The 26,798-nt window shown below is 38.6% G+C and overlaps 1 protein-coding gene across 1 annotated transcript in view; it reads left to right on the top strand.

Annotated features, from left to right (window-relative positions):
• The window catches only part of nAChRalpha1 (nicotinic acetylcholine receptor alpha1), a 76,426-nt gene that overhangs the window by 31,323 nt on the left and 18,305 nt on the right, over positions 1-26,798 (top strand). The window contains exons 3-5 of the mRNA XM_089462909.1: positions 16,623-16,832; positions 22,789-22,833; positions 24,881-24,990. Coding sequence (XP_089319035.1) covers positions 16,641-16,832; positions 22,789-22,833; positions 24,881-24,990 — 347 coding nt within the window. The 5' untranslated portion in view covers positions 16,623-16,640. The remainder of the gene's footprint in view (positions 1-16,622; positions 16,833-22,788; positions 22,834-24,880; positions 24,991-26,798) is intronic.

Raw genomic sequence — 26,798 nt, 5'->3', positions numbered from 1 at the left:
TACAAGCCGAACATGTCATTATGTACAAATCTGTCTATTTAAATGTATGTACATACCTACAGAGATACACACAAATGAATCTCTGTGTATCTGTCTGGCTCTAGCATTGTCTATTTGCTCAAGTGCTTTGACGCTCCGCCGACGACGAGTCTTGTGTCAATAGTTGGCACACAATGCAGGCATTCCATTTACCCCAGCTCGGGGTCTGGCTCCTGGCTCGTGCCCTCCAATTCACACGCCCCCAATCGCTGTCTCTGTCTGTCGCACTCTGTGCTATTCATGGCGAGCGAGCTGTGTCGCCTCCTTGGCTGCTTTGCATACATAGAATGGATATTTTAAATTGAAAATTGCGTTGCCAACTGCGACAGCAACTGCAGTAGAGCTGATTGACAATGCATGGGATTTGCATTTAATAATCGAACTATGTGACTCTGCGTCTGCCTCTGGCTCTGCCGCTGCCCCTCTTTCGCCCGTTAACTATTAAATCAGGCAAATAGTATTTAAAAGTCTTTTTTTAAATTACGATCGGGCTGAATATCAATTTGCAGAGCTCTAACGAATCCATTTATTAAATTTATACAAACATTCATTTTCTATACTCATCGCTGAGTATTTTTCCATCATAGTTCGGTTGAGCTTCAGCTTTGCGGATATTTGCGTTATCGATTTTATTGTTGCTGTTGTTGTTGTCGTTATTGAACTGCGGTTGCCCCATGCAGCCCTCTACTTCGTATAAGTCAGATGCATACAAATCTGTGTGTTTGCCAAGTGTGCGTGCGTTTATGTGTGTATTTTGTATAGTTTTCTGTTTGTTTACAATTTGGCCTATGCACAGTGGGCTGAACAAGTTGACTCGAGCAGTAAGTGAGAGGGATATTCGGATTTTCAAACAAACACACGCAGAGCCTAATCAGTTAACAGAACAGTTTTTATTGTTTGAGTAATTTTAATTCTTTTTTAAGCAAATATGTGTTATGCATATAAACATGAGAATGTAAATAGCAAATCGACGTGCAAATAACTTTTATCTTGTCGAAACAAAATGCCAACTGCAGTCCTACGTGTTATGCCCATTTAGCTAGCACACATACATACATACATACGTACGTATGTGGCAGAGTCAGCAATTGCATTTGAGCAAACTTAATCCAATTCGCTTTCAAGTGACTGCAGTTTATAGTATTTGAGTTTTTGGCCATGGCTGCATGGGTTTTTCAAGCTCCGGGCGATGCACATGCAGATACACCAGCCATGAGTATGGATACGAATATTTGAATAATTCATGCATGTCAATGCATAAGTCACTGGCCATGAGGTTACATCCAGTTGCAGCCAATGCATGCAATGGCTGACATTTGATGCACATGCACAACCTGCTGAGCCAAGCAAAATGTGGTATGTGATTACAGTGGCATCGCATGTCCCAATCAGCAGGACACGATAGCAATAAATAACCGGCAGCACACAGAGGGGATTAACGGGAGTCAGTCATGCTTGATTGAAACTGACAGTGAACAATACACTTTTATTAAAGTGCCCATAAATGTAAACAAATATTAACTCATTAAGCAAATTACTGTACTAACGGCAAATCGATTACGGCCCTTTAAATGCCGTTTAATCAATTACAAAAGTTTATCCTGCGCAACATCTGGAAGCACATTTGCATATTTCAATTGTTTCAATTGTTGATATGTAATTATTATAAATATACTGAAATTCACATCAACCAAAATAATACAAAACGAATATGAAAACTCTCTTAAATTTGAATTTACTTGATTTAAATTGCTTTGGCAAAATGGAATAACTTCTCGATTGGAATGGAAATTGATGAAACCTTGCACTGAGTTGATTTCGAAATTCCAATTTTCAAATTAAAACTTGCATCTCTCAAGCTGAGCAAGTGAGTGAGTAATAATCTACCAAATAAACATTGCTTTGTGGTAAATCCATTAATTGTTATGGGGAAGAGCGAGTCGGCATGGAAAGAGTTGCCCTTAAATGCAATGGACTTTTCACTTAAATACTAATGCATTTTTAATGTGCTTTACTCGGCTATCCTTTCAAATCGAGTTTCATTTAAAATGCCGCAAGGCTTCGGCATACGCTGATTGCTCTGGTAATCAAATACTCAAACACTTTCGCTCACACATCGACTGCATGCGCTTGTAGTTCGGATTAATTAGCTGTCATTTATTCATTTATTTATCGATGGCAGCTATCTATGTATGTGTACGCACAGCATTTACACGTATCATACAAAGGAAATGCTTCTGTAAACATCAACGCATAACATTAATCAAACAAAATGCACGTCAATTGATTTACCAGGTGCGCTAATTAAATTCGAACGAAGTGGGATACACAGCATCTGCTATATGCACAGCCTAGGGCGATTGTTTTTTTATTTGAATAATAATAATTGGACATGCAAGGCGATTGGCTGGAATTATTAACTGCCCAGTCTGTCAATCAATTAATCAATCATTATGATCGTTCCGCACATAATTAGTTAGCCCGACCATCTGGTCATAAATCAGCATTCGTAAATCTGGAAAAATTTATGGTCCGACAGTTTAAAAACCCGAGCCGTCTGCCAGTTGGCCCAACCTCTTGAGCAGCAGCTGCCAGCTTCGTTTTCTAATAGATAATTTTGCAATCGCCTCTCCGCCTGTCAAGGAGTTGATTTAAATTTATGACCTCTACTGCCGTGTCCAAGACACATGGCGCAAAAACTTTACTGGACATGCCTGATAAGAGCTCGTTGAACCGAGCTGAAAGTCTTGAGTGCCTCTACTTGTGACTGCTGGAACTGTATACAAATTTAAATCGAATATGTTTTATATGTAAAGTATCTGACATAAATTTATGAAATATTTTATATATCAATTTAAATGAAGATAATTGAAATTCCGCTTATGTAGCAGAATAATTCCTCGCTAAATCATCTCTAGAGGCATGACAAACATTTCCTATGCTGAGAAATTTATTCTTCACTTTAACATTTATACTCGTATATAATTTCATTTGATAACAAATTAATCATTTATACATTAATCTCGTGGGCGCATGGCACATCGCGTATAGTTAGCTGAAGTCCTGAAATATACACCAAAATATATACCCTTACAGACCCAAATATCTATTTATAGCGATTGTTTAGTTAGGCCCTGAACAAATACTGCGCAATATGACTGACAGCTTTTATACCTGTTCAGGTGAAGTGCATCCAGAATTAAGCTGAAGCCATGAATATTTCATGCCCAATTCACAATTGATTCAAAATTGACTTTCGTACATGACCTTGCTGATTGGTAGATTTCGCATTCAGTTGAACAATTCAATGGATTTTTATGCGAAATTCTTTAAGCGTAGATGTGGATTAACATCTTTTTGTTGTTGAATGCATTTAATAATAAATATCGAAACGAATACATTTTTCAATTGGAGATGAATATCAAAAGTTGATAATATCAACTTTACAAATTAAATATGTCCAATATTCATGTGCATATTCCATTGGACATAGTGGAGTCGAGTTTGATGTCGCCTAGCGTCGGCAGCTGCATAACATTTTCCAAGTCACTGAGCAAATGCCCATTGCGAGTGTGTCAACTTCCGTTGGCATCGTTTGCAGTAAGGGTGTTAAGTGCTCTAGCTGAGCTGGCGGCTGTGATAATCAATAAAGTGCCGGCAAGCCGCGTGCACTTTTTACCACAGTTTATGTTAAACTATTAACAGGATGCTCGGCTTCCGTAATGAAGCAGCTGCCGCCGTCGGTAACGGGTGTCGCTATCGTTGTCCTTGCTCTCCTCCTCCTCCTCCTCCTCCTCCACCTCGCCATAGTCGTTGTAGTCGTCAGCGACTGAACGGCACAAAAAGCGGGTCGCAGCCAGTAAGAAAACAGTTGCATTGTTCACACACACACACACACACACATACACGCGTGCATACTGTATGTGTGGGCCTCTATGGCCGCCCAAACAGGACACGAAGTATGGCGCGGTGCAATGTCCTGCCCCGCAGCGCAGAAAAATGTGAAGTGAGAATCGACACTCAATATTAGCACCGTTTATGAGCTATGAACGAGTTACGACAGCAGCTGCAGCCGGTTAGTCTGTAGCCCGTAGCCTGCAGCCAGCAGCTGTTCGAAACCGCAGTCAACACAAATACTCACACACACACACACACAGACGCACGCAGGCAGGCTCACTCATACTGGAGAGTGCCTCGCATGCATCAATTTGACCCGATTTAATAAACGCCAATTTGGCACAAAATATTGCATGAGTGCAAGACTGATGAAGCGTTACTAAAACAGTATTCAATTTTAAAGAGAACGGGTTTAGGGCATTGCCACGACTTTATTTCCGTTTCCGTCTCCTTTTCGGGCAACAAAGAAGCAACAACAAAAGACAAAACGTCTACTCATACTGAAACATTAATCATAATCAACAATGGGACCCTTGCCAAGTGGACCATGAGATATAAGCTGAAGGAGAGGATTGATGCGCTGCGTTTGCAGCGTTTCTCCAGCGCCTGGCCAGTGGAGTACATTAATTAACTCATAAATCTTTTGTGCATATCAAAAGACACAAATTGCCGCTGGCTAAAGTTGAAGTGAGACCAAATTGACAGCATCGACAGGCGCTGGCGAATGTGTGGCACGTGGCATCCTACGTGGGTCAGCGTATTCACATACTAGAGAGTTTGGCCAATTATTTGTGTTGAAGTCCACGTTGCTTTGCTTTTATTTTGTTTTTGTTTGTTTGCTTTTTTTTTCCTCTTTTGGTTATGCTTTTTTGATTAATGTAGACACACACCTCTCAAACATGTATCGACATGCTTTGCCAACCACCAGCTGTCAGCTACTAGCTGCCAGTTGCCAGTTGCCAGCTTCTAGTGTCTGGGGCATTGTTTTGGTATTAGTTTGTCTATCTATCAAAGCCAGCAAAAAGCCATTTCAACAGCCTGCCCCGTCTTGTTTTATGAAACTGAAGTTCCTACAGGGACCATCAATTTGATGTTTGACAGACCTCTGATTAGGCAGCGCCCAAAATCCCAACACTTTTCGATGAAAAATAACACAAAATTAAACAAATGATGTGCATGCACGTAAGGTGAATTGAAATTGTAGATAGGCATTAAGTATTTATAATGCTAAACTTAAAACAATACTAATTTTATCCAAAGGTGATTTAGCAATTTGCAAAATCCTTTTACAAAGAGAGATTACCTATACACTGCAAAACATATCTAAATTATTAGTTATAAATAAAATTCTACATATGTACATATATTAACTAAAGGGCTTAATTTTATTTCTCCAATTTTGTATATATTTTTTCAAATTATATATGCATATATATTTTAAGATTTAATTATTTTCCAGGCAGGAAATTGAATTCAAAACGTTTTTTATATTATTATAATTTTTCAATTTAAAAATTAATAATGAATATTTAACAGATTAATTCGCTTTTTGGTTAAAATTATTTTTCCTTCAAATAATCCTTAAAAGGTCATATAAAACTCTATAAATATTATTGAATACTTCATGGCTACCCCGAGTAGGTTTTTTTTTTGTGCAATTAACTGCTAAATAGTAAATGTATTTTAAATGAATACATAAAAAAATAGTTATTGCCATGAGCATATATTGCATATTTATTAAATTAATCAGCGCTTTTTATGTGTCGATGCATAGCTTTAATAATAATTAAAGTCAAGGACTTGGCAATGCAATTCAATTTGTATTTCACATTTATTTCAATGTCTCTCATTTGCAAGCCATAAAAGCGAGTGACAATCGCTGTAGCCAGCATTATAGCCCTGCCATTTGTATCTGGAGCTGCGATCTGCCTTAACGATTCGGGGGGAGCCTCTGCTGCAACCTTTTGCTGCTCGTTAAGCAAAGTGCAGGCGACGCTGCAATAACTTGTAGGTTTATGCGCATTTGCTGGCTGCGTTTCTCCAGCGAATTAGATTTAAGTACAGTGTGAGTCGAGTGCGAGAGACACCTTATGCGATGCAGTCTGACGTGTGCAAATATGACTGAGCTGATGTTGCGAATTTGTCAGAAAACAGTTGTTGCCCCTGCCCCTGCCCCTGCCCCTGCCCCTGCCCCTGCCCCTGCCACTGCCCCAGTCTGCTGCACCTCCTCAAGGTGGCCATAAAGTGACGTGCGTTGATTTTATGGCATGCCACGGGCTGCTCCGGGTATTCCTGTCTCTGGGCGCTTAGCACTTTGCAGTTAGTGCATCATTTGTATGCATTAAGAAGATATGACACCGACGCACATGTACTCTGCCTTCATTTTTGAACTGATGTTTTCCTAAATTGGATTGACTGTATTTCGTTGCTGTTGTTGTTGATGTTGTGCTCGTGGTTTTATAGTAGTCGGGACAGAAAAGTGGCATGAAAGCACGTTAAACACTTGTGCGGTTTTTCCATTGTCGCCTGCCAATCGTCCCATCGTCCCCTCCACTGGCTGGCTATATAGCCACTCGTAGAGCTCAATGCTCGCGTGTATATGTGTGTGCGTTTAGTGTGTGTGTGTATGTGTGCGTGCATATCATCATGATTATAATCAGCGAGCGCAGGGGCACTTAGCGCTTGTAATGTTGTTGCTTCTGGCACTTTTGTCGGCTTGCTGCACATCAAAGGCGCCGCGTAATGAGCAGCACACGCCAGCGAACTCCTCGGGCTGCTCCTTGCCACACTCGCTGCCGCAACGCTCGTCCAACATCGTCTACTAGCGCAAATTGACTTTGTCTGTGTCTTTTTGACACCTGCGGCAATTCGTTTCCATGCCCACGCCCACGCCTCCACTCACACACACGCCCACGCGCTCGCTCCACTTATCCGCCACAGCCCCTGCCCCACATAGCGCCCGGCAGCTGCTATTTGCATCAAAGATACTTTAAAGCGAGCTAAAAACTAGTTCATGGATAGCACCACCAGCAGCAGCACCACCACCACCACCAACAGCACCAGCAGCAGCAGCAGTGGAGCAGTGGGTGTGCTCGCAGGGCTTTGGCCGGGCAACCTACATATTTTCAGTCATGGTTTTTGGGGCGTGGCTTGTGTTTCGCTTTTTGGCATGGCGATTCGTAGCCGCAAGTCACAAAATTCTTCAGTTGCGACGTTGCACAGCCAGTAAATTTTTAGGCTAGCAAAACGGGCGCTGAAAAACCAGATTCAGCTCTGCCGCAGCCCCAGAAAGTATGCCACGCATTTCGACTGCTGAACATGAAGCATTTTTCCACAATCTCCTGCCATACAATGAGCACTCAGCCGTACGTGAAACGCAAGTCATCATACAAGCAATCTAACACCGTTATAATATATATATATTCTGCCAAATATATTTACTTGTGTGGAATATTAAAAAACGAGAAGAGAGACAATCGAGATAAAAAGAGATAGAAAATAGTGGGGAGCTGGTGAAAAGAAGCGCAGAGAGAGGGAATTAAAAGAAGATAAACCAGAGAACAAAAATGAAGAAAAACATGAGGACAATTTACATTAAACTTTCTAATTTGGATAAAAGTAGGTAAAAATTAGTAAATATATTTTTTAGACTTAATATTATTATTGATAGAGCATAAAGAAATATTATTTAAACTTTATTAAAAATGTCGTTTACCTTAATCTTCATTCCGAACAAATTATAGAGATCATACATAGAAATGTTAGAGCAAAAATATCAGATGATTTCTTACCTGCCCATCGAGCACTCTCTCTTATCTAGAGTACATTCTGGGATCTTTTAAGTTTGAGCGAATTATTGCGTAGGCTTTTAATTTCACTGATGCCATTATGAAAATTCGTGTTTTTTTGTAATTCCGTTATTTAATTTACACCTAGGGCTATTTAATTCATATAAACTTGAGTTTGCTTTTCAGTCGAGCCGCATAGCTTTGATGTCCGTGCGACCTGTGGGTAAGACGGAGCCACCTGTGAAGTGTCTCAGCTCCAGCGTGGCTTGTGTCTGCTCTTTTGGCGTTTGTTATGTAAATGTCGTTGGATGAATATAATTAACTTGGCACGGCTTGCGGCCATATGAAACTTTTTTACGGCCGCATAAAAGCGCTTACATACTTTGCCAGTGGCCAATTGGGGTTTGAGTCGAAGCTTCCCGAAAGTTTTCCCATAAAGCCGCCGGCTCGGCAAACAGCGCTTGTAGCCGAGACCCGAAACAGTAGCACAGTGACACAACTGCCTCATAGTCCTGCCCACATCCACCTGTCACAGCTGGCGCGCCGTCCTCCGTTGTTGTTCAGTTTATTGAGACGCAACAGTTTGGCCTTTGTGTGCTTACCGATAAGTCAGCCGCATTATAGAAGTGCCAACTGCTTTCAATTTGCCCAAATGCTGCTCAAGTGCATTGCTTTCAATTGTGCGACGGGCCATAAGTGAGATGCATCTGCTGGCCACAAAACTCAACCCCAATCGCTTAGTCCACACATCGGCATCCACACCCATTCTATCCAGCCACATCCATATCAATTTTGCTCTGGCTCCCCCGCGGCGCAGACCCGCCGAGATGTATATGCTGTCTTGGCCATAGTTACAATGTCAGCGTTTAAAGCTCAATTGGTTTAAGTGCCACAGCATTTGAGCTCTCAGCCGAGGGTGGCTCGCCGAGCAGTCAGTATTTCGTATCGGTTTACCCGGCTGCCTGAAGCATGCACCATGTTGCAAGCAAATTAACTACAAAAATGTTCACTAAAGCGGAACAGCCGGAACTAACGAATCGTTTGCTGGTCTCTGAGCAAATGAAGCGTATGGAGCTCCCAAAGACATCATCTCTATTCCAATTCCAGTTGATATTTGTATTAACTGCATCAGTTTCAATTGAATTGATATGGAGTGTTTCGTTTGATATTTATTCGGATAGGTTTTAAATACATTTTCTAATTTTTTGAGAGTCTACTCTGAGTTCAGTTTAAAAAGAATAATTTGTGTTATGCGAGGGACATTTTGCTGCAACAAATTAAACGTGAAGCTAGTTGCTTTTCCAACTATTCCGAGCAATCCCTTTGCATAGCACTTAGAGCTAGTTTGTCGCCTTTTGCTGTCGTTTGGTGCCCCCCTCGTACCTTAAATAGTGCTCTGAGTGTAGCAGGCAATAAATGCTAATATTTTATTTAAAGTGCTTTTAGAAAAGTTACCGCTGAAAGCACATACATACACATACATATATACCTGCAGCATCTCGCATTCGCTGTGCTGCGTCGCTGAGCCAGCGCCCTGCACGAGCACAACAGAGGCTTTGCATGTGGCAAAGTGTGTGCTACACACACATTACATGGTAAATGGTTTTTTTTTTTTCAAAAATTAGCCATGTATTGGAGTGTGTGTGTGTGTGTGTGGGTGGGTGTGAGTGGGTGGGTGTGTTGGTGCTGAAAGATTCAGGCGCTTGATATTAAATATTGCGCATACGCGGCGTGGTGCGCCCTTCAGCCCGCCCCGCGTAATGCAATGCAGCTCACGCATTTTTGCACATCATTTGCCTGAACTACTTAAGCGCCCTGAGTTGGGCTCGGGCGGTAAGCGGATTTTCTATACCAATGCCCAACTTTCGGGCTGTGCATTCGACACACGTGCTGTGCCAATATTTTGATGGTTCGACTCGATTGCGAACCCTTTGGGCCCATGCGCAGTCACACACACACACAGACACACACGGATACACATGTGTGAGTGGGACAAAGTTTGACGTTTGCTTATATTTATGCAAAAATAATTTCAAATGTTTCGCATACTTTTGACGTTTGCTTTTTAAACGCGCAATTCCACAACCTCAGTCAGGCCACAGGCTCGCATGCCACGCCCTCTCGCCACTCAATCTCTCTTCCAACTAAGAATCTAATAAAACTTTTGCCAGTTACCTGCCAGCAGCAGCTGTAGTAGCATCAGCATCAACAGCACCAGCAACAACAACAACAACAACAACAACAACAATAACAACAGTGTATGAGCAACACTGCTGCTTATTTGCTTATCATATGCAAATTTGCATGTTTCAAGCTGAAGTTTTCTTTTACAAAGCGACCGAGTAGCGGAAAAAAAGTACACAAAACAAAAAAAGAAGAGACCCAAAGAATGTTTAACAAGCAACCTAAGGGAAATGCCGAGCACAAAGTTCAAATAACAAAATTTCTGCTTTTACTTCTAATACCCTGAACCCATTGAAAACGAATGAAACAGAGTATGATGTGTATACACAAATGTGTGTAACAGGCGAAACATCACATATCTAAACTCATCAAGTATTAAGCACATTATAAATTGCTAATTGTCTTATTAGCATACAACAGAATAAAGCCAGAAGACTATACCCTATAAGCATTACTATAATAAGTAAAACGAATGTGGGCAAAAACAGAAATTTACGCAATATAAACAACTCGTTAAATAGTTAGTTTATATCCAGTTTAATCGTTTTTGAATTTATTGTTTACTTATATTAGTTTCTACATAGTTTTTTGTTCCCTGTGTAGGGTATCTCGATGTCGTCCATGCTAGACTACAGCATACTTGCTTGCTTTATGTATCTAAGGCATTTCACCTAACCACATAACTAGCCTCTGGTGCTTGCGTCTAAAAAATACATACATACACATGTAAACATACACAAGGATACGTTATGTATAAACTCGTCGAAAATGTATCAAGTATTTGCACACAAATAATTTATCATCATAATTATATATAAATATGCGCACATACTTATGTATTTGAAGTATGTGAACGATTACAGCTGCCAGACGTGAGCAGCGATAATAATTTCTATATAATGGCACATATATGAGTTGGTTAAAATAATTCAAGACATCCATTTGCATAATTTGAATGCCTGCAAATGGGGGGCCAATTATGCCAAAAGTGAAATTGAAAAGGGCAAATTGCAATGCCAATGAAAATGCGAATGAAAACAATTTTGAAAATCTACAAGCGGAAAATGAAATCAAAAATATTCGCATTACTCTGAACAGAAACTAAAAGGCTTCAATTGTTATATATTTTATTTATTTAACAGACAGAGTTAGTATCAAATTAAAACTAACGTAATATTAAGGCTTCGTCTTGATGGTGTTATATTATAAATATAGCCAAATTTATTTTTTTTTTTTTTTTTCTAATTAAATTACTTAAATACAATATGATTATATTTTCACATATAAACATTTAGTACACGATTTTTTCCTTCATAGAAGGTGATGTGTGTGTGTGTTTTTATATTTGGAATTCAATTTATATTTACAGTTGGAATTGCAAGGATTAATAGGGGCAGATATTTTTGAAAATTTGGGTATAAAATTGAGAAAGTGTAAATTTAATCATTGACCTACTGCATGCGCTGGACAGACAGACCTAAAGTACTCTGAATGTTATGTAGGCCAGCAGTCACATTTGAGATTCTTTGTTCCCCATGCGCTGGGAAAGGGAACACGAGGGATTAGTCGTCATTTTGGTACCAAAGGAAGCAAACAAAAGAAGAAAAAACTGAAAACTTAATTTCAGTCGTCGAGCCAATTCCTATTGGACTCGCCGGGAAGCAGCAGTCGGACTGACAGACAAGCAGACAGACACACTGCCACATGTGCAACGAATTCAATTCGAACGACTTAACAGCTGTAGCTGGGTCCCTTTTCAGCATGTGACGCCAACTGAAATTCAATTACAACTGCACACTGAAAATTGCGGCAGCAAAAGCCATTACAACAAACTGAGCCAGAAATGCAGCCTGCCTCCGCGGCCATGTTAATATATCAGCCGAAAAGTACGCAACAGGGCAACAAGAAAAAAATGAAAACAATATAAGGAAAAGGGACCGGGGGGCGCATGCAAAACAAATAAAAAGGGAAATGAAAAACGAGCTCAACTGGAAAATTGCATGTATCAAGGAAAAAAAAAATAGATACGTATATATGCATACACAATTACGCCCACACTCGCATGCAAACACAGACCGGATGTCGACTCGCCAACAACGTCATTTCCGGCTTCGTAATGCCCCTGCTGCATCTGCTGTTATTGTTCCGCATCTTGTTGAATTTGTCAAGATGCCTATTTAAAAATTTACAGCACTTGTAAATTAGAAACAAACCAGACAAACACAACTGCAAATTCACTCGCCTCAATTATTTACAACATTGAAAGACTCAGCGGGCAACACTCAAAAACAACGAACAACAAATTGCAAAGAGCAAATTTGATGGTCATTTAAGAGAAAGTAAAGTGAATTCATTAAGGCTTTTATAGAAGAATGTCTATAAAATATTGTAATCTTGTAATATTTTATATATTCCTAGTAAATAAATGATTATACTTAACAATATAAGCAATTCGAACTGCATAAGAAATTTCATTAGCCAACGCAAGTGTTCCATACCCTGTTGAGGCATTTAAATGAGTGCAGGGTATACAAGTGAAATGAAATACCAAAAAGCTTTTCAAAGCATACCACTATTTGACGTATCACTCTACGAGTGTTTTAATTCCACTTTTTGGTCGAAAAGTAATTGAAATAGTGGTCGTAGCAAGCGTTGAATGCATCCTAGATATACAACAATAAACATGTTTATGCAGTCTACTCGTATATACGTATACCCAACAGTTAGTTATATTCGAGTTCAGTTCAAAAGAAAGAAGCAAACAAAAAAATAAATACTGCTCTGCTGTGAGTTGAATATTGTATTTAGTGCACACGAAACCAACTCTAAAGTGGAAGCCCAGAAAAATAATAAATTAACTAACTCAATGCGGCTTTGGAGAATTTTATTCTTATGGTAAATATATTAAATATATATAAGTTGAAAATTAATTTTATTATATATTATTTATTGGGAAATGACAGATCACACAGATATTTGTATATTCACTTGTAAAATTGAATTTGATTGCCATCAGATTAAAATTGATATATATACTATTAAATATTGGCTAGAATATTTGATATTTTTATCTGAAAGAATATACAAATATATTCTGCAGCCACCAATAGATTATTTTTATAGTTTTGTTTAGACCTAAAATACATTTAAATTTCGAATTTGTGTATATTAGATATTTATGGGATCAAAAATCCACAATGGAAAAGTTAGGCATACTTATGCGGAAATAAATGAAATTCACAATTTTCCTCTTTAAATTTGACCTCCTCTATTTATAGTTATTTCAATAAACAGCACGCACACACACATTCATAAGCAGTCAGCAAATAATGTTGCGCATACGCAGCGTTGGCAAATACAAAATATAAATTGTTCACGATATATGGGCATGCCAAGGCAAATAAATAATAAATAATAAATATATATAAATATAAATGGCAATATGGGAATGAAAATGAAATAATCTGCCAACTAAAAGGCGCATAAATAGCTGTCGAATGACATTCATTTTCTTTTGTTCATCTTTATAGCAGCCATTTTGCTGTCGCTCATCACTCGCACGTATGTATGTGTGCGCGTGTGTGCGATATGTTGACGCCATCGCTCGTACGTTTTTTGTTGTTATTGCGGTCACTGACACGTGTACGTGTCACTTCAGACATAAGCGCTGAATTATTCAGAGAAGATGGTCGTCCAATTTTGATTTGATTTATCGCCGGCTGTGGATTTTTACAAGCGGCAATGCTGCTGAGGCAGCGACAATGTCAAATCAATGCCATCAAATTACAGATCATTAGCATATGATTAGCATAATTAATTTTGCACCTCCAACCGGTGGGCTTCTTGATTAATTTCATTACTCACATCGCCCTCAACAATTTGAGTGTAAATAGCAGCAGACTCAATTCCACTTGCAATTTCCTCTACTTACACACACACACACACACACTTAGTCACACATAGAGATGATGGAACTGCGGAAGCAAACAGATCGAAGTCTCTGTGCACACTTGACCAAAGTTAGATTATCAATGCGCGCCGTTCAAGTTTATTATATTATATATGTATATATTTGATTTGAGAGCAGCAGCTCTTAAAAAAAAACTTCTTCCTAGACAGCAGGAAACGAGTACTTCGTGAAGAGCTACATTTTGAAAGTTGTTGTTTGCTTCATGCACTTTACTATTTATTGTTAAATGCAATTACGGATCTCAAGTATTGTAAGCAAGCTGAATGCAGATAAGATAAATGATGTCTCGACAGTTATTTATTAAGTTGAGAAAAAGTTCAACCGAATACTTATAATAATATAAACGAATAGTTAGTCTTCCAGCAACTTTGAATACGAGAGCAAGCTAAAGCTTTTTTCTTCTTTGAGCTTCAATTAGGCAGTGACTTTTATTCAAACAGGGAAAGGAGCGAGCATAGGCACAGCTAGCACAAGTTGAGCGAGTATATAGAGTGCGAGCAGAGGCTTTTGCGATTGCTGCTCTTACACATGCAATTCAAGTGCCACTGTTGATTTAAATGATTATTTAGTTACATTATTCATGGCAATGTTTTAGTTTTCATATTTCTTACTCCGATTATTACATACCAACAAATCAAAAGCTCACAAAAATAAATTGCACTTATTAAGTACATTGATATTCAACAGAAAACATATACATATATGTTTTTATCATTCAGATTAACAGTCTTATGAAAACTCTTATCGAAAACTCAAATAAGCGTATATATTCCGCCCACAGTCAGTTAAAACGGACAACGAAGCAAATTTGTTTACTCACACAGAGCACAGTTTTATCTGCTATTTGCAGTGCAATTTTGTAATGGATTTATCCACTCACATACCCGTGGCATGCACATGCAGCTCATACACTCACATATGTATACCCTTGCGGCAGCCAATTATCAGAATCAATAGCAACAAACATGTCCACACATGAGCTCAGAGGGCCACATGTCTGTTATTTTATTACTATTATTATTATAGTCGAAAAAAAAAAACAAAATGGAGTTTCTGTATAAAAAGTGTCATACGCCCTGAATTTTGAAGAAGACAAAAAATAAAGGAAAATTGAAAAAGAACATTGCGCACTTTTCATAATTGGCTGCACAATACAGCTAGGATATGAGCACAAACAAACTGTAAAAAGAAATGGGAAACCAGAAACATTGTGTACTTGCAACGCATAAAAGAAATGAACATAATTGCTTGTTTGTGCTTAATGTACCCTAACATTGCAGCACTTGGGCTTGTCAGTTTGTGTAAAGTAAAGTTTTTCGGAATATGCACAGCCTGAAGACGTGGTAAAGCATGCAAAAAGCGTATTTATAGTAAGACAAGCACAGTGGGCAAAACTCACGATAAACAATGACAAAAATCTGTCGACCACTGACCCACAGGAAAATTATTTAAACTCTGTGTCTCTGTTCCTAGAGAGTCCAACACCCAATGCGACGTTTACCTTTGTAAGTTAAGAGCGGCAGTAGGCCCGACAGATGAACAGTGGAGGGAATATGTATGCTTGCCAAGAGATTTGGGTCATTCGTTTCGTTTTCTCTCTTGTTCGTTCTCACGACGTTTCGGCTCGAACATGCTAAGCCCGACCCGAGCTTAAACTGCTTCACTGTATTCGTGTGCTGCGAGCTCTGCTCATTTGGCTATATTGACTATATTCCATGCATATGTCAGAGACGATTACATATTCTTGCTGCCAGTTATTATAAATAGTGTAAACTCAACTCAAACAATAAAGTGAACACCCTCGGTTGCTCAATCCACGACTATAACTAAATCTATTCAAACCTGGTCTTCATTTTGAACTTAATCAAATCGAAATATGTGGAAATACAGTTCAATAAAAAAATCGTAAATAAATATTTTTTGTATTAATTATTAAAAATTTAAAAATTATATATAATATTGACTGATAAAAATATGAATGTTTTATAATTATTAATACCCTCCATCATATACATAGCTATTCATCAAGAATATAGAATGCATTTTTTTATTTTATATCTTATCTTAATTTATATCTTATTTATATCATGGTATATAAATATTATTTCTGTATTTACAATTACAGCAACAATTTAATATAGTGTAAAAGAATATTTCACATAAAAATAGTCAAGCTTGCCCACAGTGCATACTTGTGTGGGTGCAAAGGACAATTGCAGACTCTAGATTATGTCCCTGAAGAGCAGCTGAACAATAACAAAAATTTTAAGCGACACAAAGTGCATGCGGCTGTGTGGCGGAGTGTGGAAAGACAAACATGCAAGAGGACACCAGATATGCAACTAACACATGCACATACTCATATACACATATATGTACAAATATCTATATGCTGTGTGTGTATGTTGCGTGCCTATCTTGGACCGTCTTGAGTGTTTGAGCCAAAGATTAAATGGTGTTTATGGCTGCACCGGTGCAGCTCCGTTCGCTTTTGGCGCTGTCTCTCTAATACTTTTGACAGTTGTGCAAAATTTATGAGTGCAAACACTTACTCATACACACTCGCCCACTCTCTTGAACGGCTAGAAATATGGCAGAGCAAAACGAGAATCGCAACGTAAATAAATAAACAAAAAGTAATTGTAATGCAAATGCAAAGTAAAATATAGAATACTTTACAAGCAGTGCAGCCATAACTTATTTCTGATTCTGTTTCAAATTTCTGCCGGCGCATTCTATTACAGGGTTGGACCTGGCCTAAGATGGGTAGCGTGCTCTTCGCAGCTGTCTTCATAGCATTACACTTTGCCACCGGCGGCCTGGCCAACCCAGATGCTAAGCGACTGTACGACGACTTGCTGAGCAACTACAATCGACTCATACGACCCGTGGGCAACAACTCCGATCGTCTGACGGTCAAAATGGGTCTAAGGCTGTCCCAACTGATCGATGTGGTAAGTCAAAAAATAAATTAATAATTATATGATATTAATAAGCATTGACGGAATTTCATATTAATTTTATTGTTTGGATCAAATTACAAAGAATTAATAGCAAACACTCTAAGATTAATTCAAAAAAAAAAAAATTTGTATATATAAACCATTTTTCACATTCTTGTAGCAAAAGTTTATAGCTTTTTGACAATATAAAAATTAAAAAAAAAAAAATTAATTTATGATACATACTCGTATATGATTGATTCTTGCCATAATGCCGGAAAATCGATTTTTCTGATTTTGTAAATCCAGCTTAACCATTAATTTATTATCTATAGGTATTAGCTATTATTAACAGCAGTGAACAATACATTTCAATTCAGTATTAAGAATTTTAAAATTTTCATCATAAATATAAACTTTGTTAATAACTTACATTAGTCTACCTCAAGTTCATTAATTAACTTGGTAAAGTCAAAGTGTAGGCTGTCACGCTTTACGCTTCGTGTGGCTGTAAATAAATGTATATATACATATATAATGTATATATATAATCGGTAATTTATATATATACAATTACCTAAACTAAGGCACTGAGAAAAATGATTTCTCCCTTGTGGAAATGCCGCAGAAATTATATTAATTTGTTATTAACGATAATGACATCCAGTTTAGCTGTCATTTCTTTGACAACTGCGCTGCTCCACTGCTTATCAAATGACAATCAAAGCAGATTAATTTGCAAAGCCAACAGCGCCAGTAAGTGGCATAAGCCGCGGCAGAGCAGCAGCCGCGTAATTAATAACTGTTTACCAAACGCTTAAAAGGCAGTCGAACTAACCCACCATTGTTTACCCAGCTCCCGTTCCAATCCAATCTCTCAGTCCCAATCCCCGACCCTGTCCCAGTCCAAGTCCCAGTCCCAGTCGTCGTTTGTTAACTCTTCGAGTTGGTAGTCAACATTGTTTGCATAATAAATCAATGGGCTTTGCGATTTATAGTGCATCGACTGATGATTGTTTTGTTGATTAAGTTTGCAATTGCAGTTGGTGCCCTCCACACACGGCTCAATCAAGGCAGCAAAAATTGCGCAATATATCAGGGGAGTCCAGCGCCTGGGCCAAATTGTGTTTAGGAAAAAGAAACAAAAATTGAGAGAACTCCAATTGGCAGCAGAGTCAAGTGCAGATGCAGCTGCAGCTGCAGCGGACTAAGCAAATGGCCCACAATCTTCTGTACGGCTTGAATGCACATGACAACCGGAAATGGGAAACCGGCTAACAGCTACGTGTGCTCTTGGCCACACAGTAGCCGAGCTTTACAGTTCTACAGCTCCCTCCCTCTCTCTCTCTCTCTCTCTGACTGTGCTGCATCCTGCACTTGGCCTCCTACTTCCAGCTGGCTTCGACTCCCTTTTTGCTGTTATAAATCACGCACTAAGCACCAAGACCACTAAAAGGCATGCCAAACAGTCAGCAGCAGTCATACCAGCGCACATTGGGCAACGGCCCCTGTATCCGTGGACAAATTATACAATTCGCTGGGGAATTGAAAGGAATATATTTAAAGACAATTCCACAGAGCTTATATTAACTTTTATTTTTGTTTCTTTAATATTATAAAAATCTGAAGAATGTATTTACTTTTGTTATGGAGTTAACCGAAGCTTTATAAATACATTTGAAATCGACTTGGAATAACTATATATGAAAAAATGTAGACTTCTCCATAGTAAATTTCCATTTTCATTTCTTGGGAAAAAAAATAGCTTCATAGCAATTATCCAACATTGGCAAAGGAATTTTACAAATCCCCTATTTATATTGCATTGCATTTGCAACATACAGAGAAAAGTTCATTTGGCCAACATTTACTGTTGGGATGGTTGCTTGATTTATATGCACACACTTTATTACTTCCATTTAAAGTGGTTTCTGCAGTAGTACAAATTGAGTAGGGGCTAAGGTAATTGGAACAGTACTATTTGGCCTTAAAATGCAGCATGGCCTCACATTTCCTTCCTCTTTTTATTTTTCAGTCAACTTACAAATGGATAGAATTTAATATTATTTCATATAATTTAGTTTTGAAATTAATCTCGTATTTGATGCAGTGCTTGATAGCCCAACCCTGTGCTACTGGCACGGGGTGCCTATAAACAAAATTGCATTTGCGTGTGTGTGTGGGTATGTGTGTGCACACACAAATTGTAATATTGCACATACGCTCTGTGTGCTCGACAGGCAACTGGCTAGAAATATTCGCAGAATTTCTTTTATTGCACTAGTCGACTGGTCACTTTTTGTTGTTGTGCATGGGTCATTGTTGTTGCTGTTGCTGTAATGCTTGGGGATGCACGTGTTGCCTGGCCTTCTTATTGCCAATTCCTTGTAAATCCTATCGACCAAAATCTGTGCACTTTGTCTGGTTGATTTTTGCTTCTATTGAAATGTGCAATCATTGGCAACAGAACGCCATATACAAATATATACCTATACCATATATGATAGTACATGAGGAATAGATATCAGATCAGCAGGTGCGGCGTAGGAAGAATTTTGACTTTAATTCAAGACGTTTCCATTTGCCTGCCCTCGAGCTCCGAGTGACTTCGGCTGCTTATTACTTGCATTTCAGCTGCTCACTCAGGTGAATTATGACCAGAAATGCATTAGCAGGTGATGAAGAGAAGGTGTGAGACGCATATTGTTTGCAGCCAGCCTTAATTACTGGTTGCTAAGCTACTCGGACTGAAATGTGGAGCAGAACGCAATCAAATGAAAATGTCAGGTCCTGAATTTGAAATGCGAAAGGAAGGACCCGAGTATGGTCAAATACAAAGACGGTGCCAAATGAAGCTTAAGTTTGAATTTAAATTTATAAAAGATGAATTTACACGTAACAATAAGATATAAGATAACTATAAGATATTGTTAAATTATTATCTAAATTGCACAAAGACACATTTATTTATGCCACTTTTCTTTATTCGTTATAAAAACAAAAAATCACTCCAACTTACTATTGAAACTGCCGCATTTAATACTTATTCAGTTGGAGCTGGGTACATTTTTATGATGATGCTCGGTATCGTTGCTGCAAAGTTTATTTACGGCAAACAGGAAATTCGATTTAAATTGTAAACAAGCCCAAGGACTAGAGAATGAGAAGGAGTAGAGAACTGGCAGTCGCCAGTGGCACAGAATGCAAATTCAGTTGCATTTCGAATGCTTTAAGCCTCGGCTTAAGCAATTTAAACACTGTATATCCTGCATCCTGTTCGGGGTAATGCAACCGACAGCCGTAGCTCTAAGTGTGAATAAGCAAGCAGGCGCAACGGCAATAACGCCAACAACAACAACAACAACAGCAACACCAATTACATGGCAACAAACCCAGTTAGGCAGCTGTAGGTGTGAACCGGCATAGACATGGCCATGGACATGGACATGGACATGGACATAGACATAGACATGGCCAGCAAGCGGCAGACAGGCAAGGAAGTCGCCTTCGTGTTGCTGTTGTTGGCTGCTGCTACTACAGCGGATGCCGCACATAAAGCATAAAGGATACGCGCAACGCCTGGCGTCGTCCCCATCGCAGCTGCTGCAATATTATCTCTTCCTTATGCCGCTGTCTTTGTGCCTGGTCTTGGCTTTGTCGTTTTATTGCCGGTTTTCCGCGTCGCCCGCACCTAATGACCTTTCAGACGTCTCAGCCGTTCTGCCAACGGCTGCCAACTGGCAACTGGGAACTGTTAGCTGGCAGCCCACAGCACACCAAGTGGGTGATTAGTAGTAGGTCGCCTTAGTAGCACCACCGGCACCACCACCGCCACTGCCACCACCAGCTAACACACATTCGCCTGCGTGTGGTAAACCCAAGCAGCATCTATTAGCACTGCGTCTGCAAACATATTGCTCTCGCTTCGTGTCCTGGCGCTCTTCATGGCTCTAGCGTTGACATTATCTGACTGTCTCGACGGAAAACGCTTTACGGCGCATCATTATCATTTTGTCGTTAATTACATTTTTCAACGCTTAAGTGATTTATTCCGCAATTTTATCGTTTTCTAATTTTTTTCTATTGAGTCCTGTGCCGCCCGCTACCAAACCGTATTTACGCCTAATGAGTTGCCTTGCCGCTTGCCACCTAAATAAATATGAAAGGGAAGCAGCAACAGCAGCCACACCAGCAGCCGCCATGAATATAATGAGAGCAAATGCCAAGGAGCCCTCTAAGTGTGGGAATTTACTTGCTAGGCTCTACACCAGACAGCCCAAACAGCACAGGACAGAGCAGAGCAGAACAGTTACGCTGTGGTTGTCGTGCGTGCATCTGTTAAGACTCAAATTAGAGCACTCTGCTCGCATGTTGTTGATACGCTTGAATTATTTGCGGTGAATGCTAAAAAAGCAACAGCACGAATTACTGTTTCCTTAATTTAGATTTAATGTGGACTCTCAACGAATAATATACAAGTTCTATTTGTATAGCAAATGTTTATTCTCGCTGGCAAAGGAAATGAATTAATGAATTTTGATTCATGAATTTTCATTTAGTCATTTCCTATGTCGCGCAAAAGAAATATTTCAATATTTTCACACAAGTGACGAAAATTAAATTAAAAAGTTAATTTACGCCTTTATAAATGTACTAAAATAAATCAATTTACTGTAACATAAATGGTACAGAAATGGTCTAAACTTATACATATTAGTCACTATAAATTGTCATTAGTTTATGAAGTCGAATATATAATCATGAATATGATTTGAGTTGCCAGGGATGTGAATTACCTATAATATTCATCAAAAAATGCCCCTAATCCTATTATTTCTATAAAAAAAAAAAAGGCCCCTAATGCATTCAGCTCACTCATACCCCTAGAAGACATTCAATCCCAAAGATATGTATGTAGCATGTACACCATATACCATGTATATCTAGTGTTTCTACTTCATCTATTACTGGAAATGTTGTTGGGTGCTTTTATAGCAGAGCCAACTTTTAATCCAGTTTCGCAGCTAACCACTGAGGCACTTAAACTTTATGCTTGTTTAGCTGCTCTTAACTTTAATTGCATCTGCTACCCCAGCAGCCCCAGTTCCAGTTTTGCTTCAACTCCTATTATTTTCGCTCTAATCTCGTCTCTCTTCCGTTGACTGTGTCACTAGTTTGCGAGACATAAATTGATTAAAACTCAATGATGCTTTAAGGATACGGTCGCCAGCAACGACTGTGACTGTTTCTTATTGCTGCAACTCACTTCAAACTAACCAGCTGCAGCACCATTTAACCCAAGACATGCCATGGGCAACCACTTGACATCCACCGACAGCCCCAAAGGCACCGCCAAACAAACAGGCCAACCACCGCCACCCATCACCCATCACCCATCACTTCTCGTCACTCCACTCGACTTCCACTCTACTCAGCTTGCTAAATTTCAAACGCATTTGTTAACCGACACCAGAAGCAGTTGAGTTTCTTCAGTTCACTAAAAAAACATTCGCTCGTCGCAACGATTTTCCATTTGATGGTCCCCACTCAATGCTCAAGTTCTCTGAAATCTTAAGTCCCTGCAGCAGGCTCCAATTCCTGACCCCGCTGACAGCGGAGCAAAGCATTTGAGCTGTTGTTTGTACTCTACCTCTGATGGTTAAAAAAGCATTTACATTACATTTGTGCAGTAGAATTTGATATCGAACCATATACATATATTTCTAATAATGTTAGCCTGTAGAAATCAATACAATAAAATTTCTTTATTTATATCGATAGTGAAATAGCTGCGAAAGATCCACTTGACCAACTACTAAATTTTATGATACAAGTTATTGAAGGGTATTTAGCAGTCGTATATCGCTACTCTGTCTGACGTGCATTGAAATTTGAAAGACAAATTGAATTGAAACCATGCTTAAATTTGAATTTAACAAATTTCTTTCTATTCTATTTTTATTTGCAGAATTTAAAAAATCAAATTATGACTACGAACGTGTGGGTGGAGCAGGTAAGTCCGAACTATTCCATTTTTTATTCACATAACGTATTATTTGTTTTTTTTTTGGCTATTTCCCGGGGGACTGCGAAATTTGTGATTTGGCAGCTGGCAAAGTTCCTAACGTTTCCGGGTAACATGAATACACCATTTGCACGCTTCGGTGCAGCCAAATGCAAAGTAATTTCGCTTGCCAATCCTCGCGTTCGCATAATGCCAATTTGTGCGCAGCACTTGGCTTTGCAATTGAAAGCGTTCCGCTCGCTCTTGGCTAAGTGGCCACGCTGGCCATGCTGGCCACGATGTCCATGATGGTCTCTTTGCAGCGGCCACTGGTATATGTGCATTGGCTTTGCACTAATGCGATAGCCAGTTGGACGTACAACAACTAGAAATTCCTAAAAAAAAAAAAAAAAAAAAACTATATATGTATATATGTATATATATGTATATCTATTGTCCGGCTGGCGAGTTTTTGTGAAACTGCTTTTAAGCACTTGAATGGAGGAGCTTTAAAGTTTTGCATAAAATATGCACACAAAGCCCCTGCACAAATTGCAGTCAATAGCTCTCAAAAGCTTATGCCAAGTTTCTGGTTACCCAAATTGACAAAACAAAAGCAAACCCCAAAATTAGATATAAATTATGCATCGCATCTGTTTCCCCCTCTCTCTCCCTCTCTCACACTTTGCATGACCAATTCAGCTATTATCATTGTTGACTCATTATAAATGTAATTCGCCTGTGTTCCGGCCAGAGATTTCATACGAAACTCTCTAACTAAAAGTGTGTTTTAATAAAAATAAATTATTTGTGCCATTTCTGCAATTCTTAAATACTTCTTTACACTTATCAGCAGGTGTAATTATTTTATATAAATTTATAAAAGTCATCAAACACAAAATTATCAGTTATGGAAAATGATTCTATCTATTCTTATATCTAGAGTCAAAACTTAAATTATATTCCTCTCATGCCATGATTATATATATATAACTATTCAGAATAGTAGCAAGAGAATGGACAAATAATGGTAAAAGTTGTGTTATTCGTTATTTATTATTGCTGTTGACATTACTGCAGTTATGTTTGGCTTCAGTTGTGCTGCGCCTCCATAAATATGCAAATGCATTATGTCAATACGGCCGCATCTACGTGCACCCGCATTCACATAATGACATTTACGTGCCTCTCTTTCTCTCTCCCATTCTGTGGAGGCTCATACTATATGCGACTGCCATTAGCTGTGCCATTTATTGAATAGACAAACAAAATCACTTTACATACTTGATAATGCAGCTGCAGCGGAATTAAAGAATAATATTTAGCTTATTTCCGCAGTGTAGATAGACAAACACTAGCATATACATATATGATTATAAAGTTTAAATTTATATACCAATTAGTTTTTGTGTGAACAATCATTTGTCAGCTAGTTTAATGGCATACAAATCACTCATAATTAATTTAATCATTTATTACAATTAACATCAGCAAGGGTTATTTTTTGTTTTGTTTTAATTCTTTTTTGTTTGAATTGTGGAACATTTTCTGCTTGGCCAAGCTTCAAGCGCTCCGATAATCCCATTGTGAATTTCAAACAACACCCACAGCGCATGCCGCATGCCGCATGCATATTGCAACAATGGTGTATGGCAGTCAACATAATTACAGTTTTATGATGCACGCTCTTCTGTATGGGCAACTGCAAGATACCCTACAATATATTATAATTGGATTCAATTATATGGCTATGCATATACCCTACTGCAGAGTCTGGCAGCTGCATACATGCGGCGCCTATTTGTATGGCAAAATTAAATTTAACGCCAACAGCTTAGCGACCAATAAATTAATGCATAATTAATGAAACGCAATTGCAACAAGACAGAACAGCCAGCCATTATGCCCCACCAATTCAATTTAATTTTCGTCTATCTGCAAATTATGTGGTTAGGGGTTCGGTCTAAGTCCCTTCATAAAGATATATGTGTACATTCCTATATATAAATATATTCATTGCTGGGCAATTTTTAATATGGCTCTCTATGATTTGCAGGAGTGGAACGACTACAAATTGAAATGGAATCCCGACGATTACGGCGGCGTGGATACCCTGCATGTGCCCTCCGAGCACATATGGCTGCCGGATATAGTACTATATAACAAGTAAGTGCCGTCCAATTCCCTAGCCTTCCGCCTGGTCCGACTTATTATGTTTATGGTTAGGCATTGGCTGGCATTTGGGGGCTTTGCCGTGGAAGTTTTGGCGCCTGGCACCATTTGCATAATTGCCCAATGGGCGCGACGGGCGCATAAATCAAAGCGCACAGTTACGCTTGCAATTTATCAGGCAATGATTAACGTATTTTTATTTCAATGTAACATGAGAGCTGGCCAACGAGTCAGCCTCGCAGCCGGCTGTGCAAAGGGGAACAGGCCTCGCTTTATGCTCAGCACACAATTGCTGACAACTCGTCTGCTTTCTCAAATTGGACGTTTTATTTTACTATGCTCGCTGTAATTATTATAATTTGCCTTGTGTCGTATTTCACTTGGAGAGAAGCCAGCCCCAAATAAACGGCACGGTGGTATAAACTACAAAAACAAAAAAAATTGTTAATAAACTAAAGATAATTTTTTACTTTAGAGTAATCATATAAAAATTGAAAATTTTGAATTGAATTGAAAAATTGTTTTTTATTATATATTGATGTATTTTTCATTTATAAATGTTCATTTTTATTTAAAATTTATTTACTCATTATTATATGTTTTAAAGATATTTATTTATTAATTCTATATTCGTTAATAATATATACATAAAAAAAATATGTAATAAAATTTACTGACGAAGTCATTTTGATTAATAAATTTATTTTTTATTTTTGTTAATTTTTATTATTATTTTTATTTAATTTTTTTAATATTTTATTTATTTAATCACATATATTACCCATTTATTTTTATTTTTTATAAACTTTTATGTATTTAGCAAACATTTATCCCTCAGCATAAATTTTGTGCAAAGTTCTACCCTTACCCTTACTTAATATCGATTAAGAAGATTTATCTGCAGATTTCGTATTTTTCCCACTGTGCCAGTGGCTTTGCTGGCCAACACTTGACTCTGTCGATGGGGCTGGCACTTCAGTGCCTACAACACCAGGGAGGACATCGCTCTTTTGGCAGATCGGCTTACGCGCTTTATGTGCCGTATTGGTCGTCGTCTCTTCTTCTTCTCTTTTGTGTGTGTGGTTGTTGGGATGCTTTGGTGCCTTGGCCATGCGAACTATTCGCATAGCATACTTTTCGGGGTGTGTGCGCAATGCGAGAGTCATAAAAACTCGTAATTTATTGCTTGGAAAAAGCTTAAATTTCATTTGGCAACAACGACAAAAGCATTGTCATGTTGTTGTGCGTAACTATAGCAACTCTCTGGTACTTACAGCGAATCACACACAGACACACACACACACACACACACACACACGGACGCACAGTGCTCAGTGTATGGCCTTCATTGTCGTTCGCTGCTACCGTGAACGATTTTTAAAGTGAAAAAATCATTTGCACTAGCAATAATGAAGCAATGCTTTCGTTAGAAAGCTGTTTCCCTTTAGTGCCACTTGGACATGAAGTGCCATTCGACTCCGGCACAGATATTTCCAGTTTAGCCCAAAGTGGCCCCTGCCCGCTTCTCGTAGTTAATTGTGTTTGCTGGCAATAAAAGGCGTCTGTAAAGTTAATTTAACGCACTCCCCCTGAGTAGAAGTGTCATATAAATGTTGCCCCTATCCATACCAAAAGACATCTAACTGTCGTCAGTCGCAATTCACAATATTTACTTTCTCTTTATATGGAATTTTGGCTATTTGAAGGAAAACTTTTGTTGCTAAAGTATACTTTGTCTTTACGTAACAGCAAATGGAAATCAACTTAGTTTTTGAGCTAATAAGCCAACTCAAATTTTTAGT

This window comes from Drosophila arizonae, chromosome 2 (assembly GCF_054131065.1).
Source record: "Drosophila arizonae isolate 15081-1271.41 chromosome 2, UAZ_ARI_1.0, whole genome shotgun sequence".
Lineage (NCBI taxonomy): Eukaryota > Metazoa > Arthropoda > Insecta > Diptera > Drosophilidae > Drosophila > Drosophila arizonae.
This window is presented reverse-complemented; position numbering and strand designations above follow the sequence as displayed.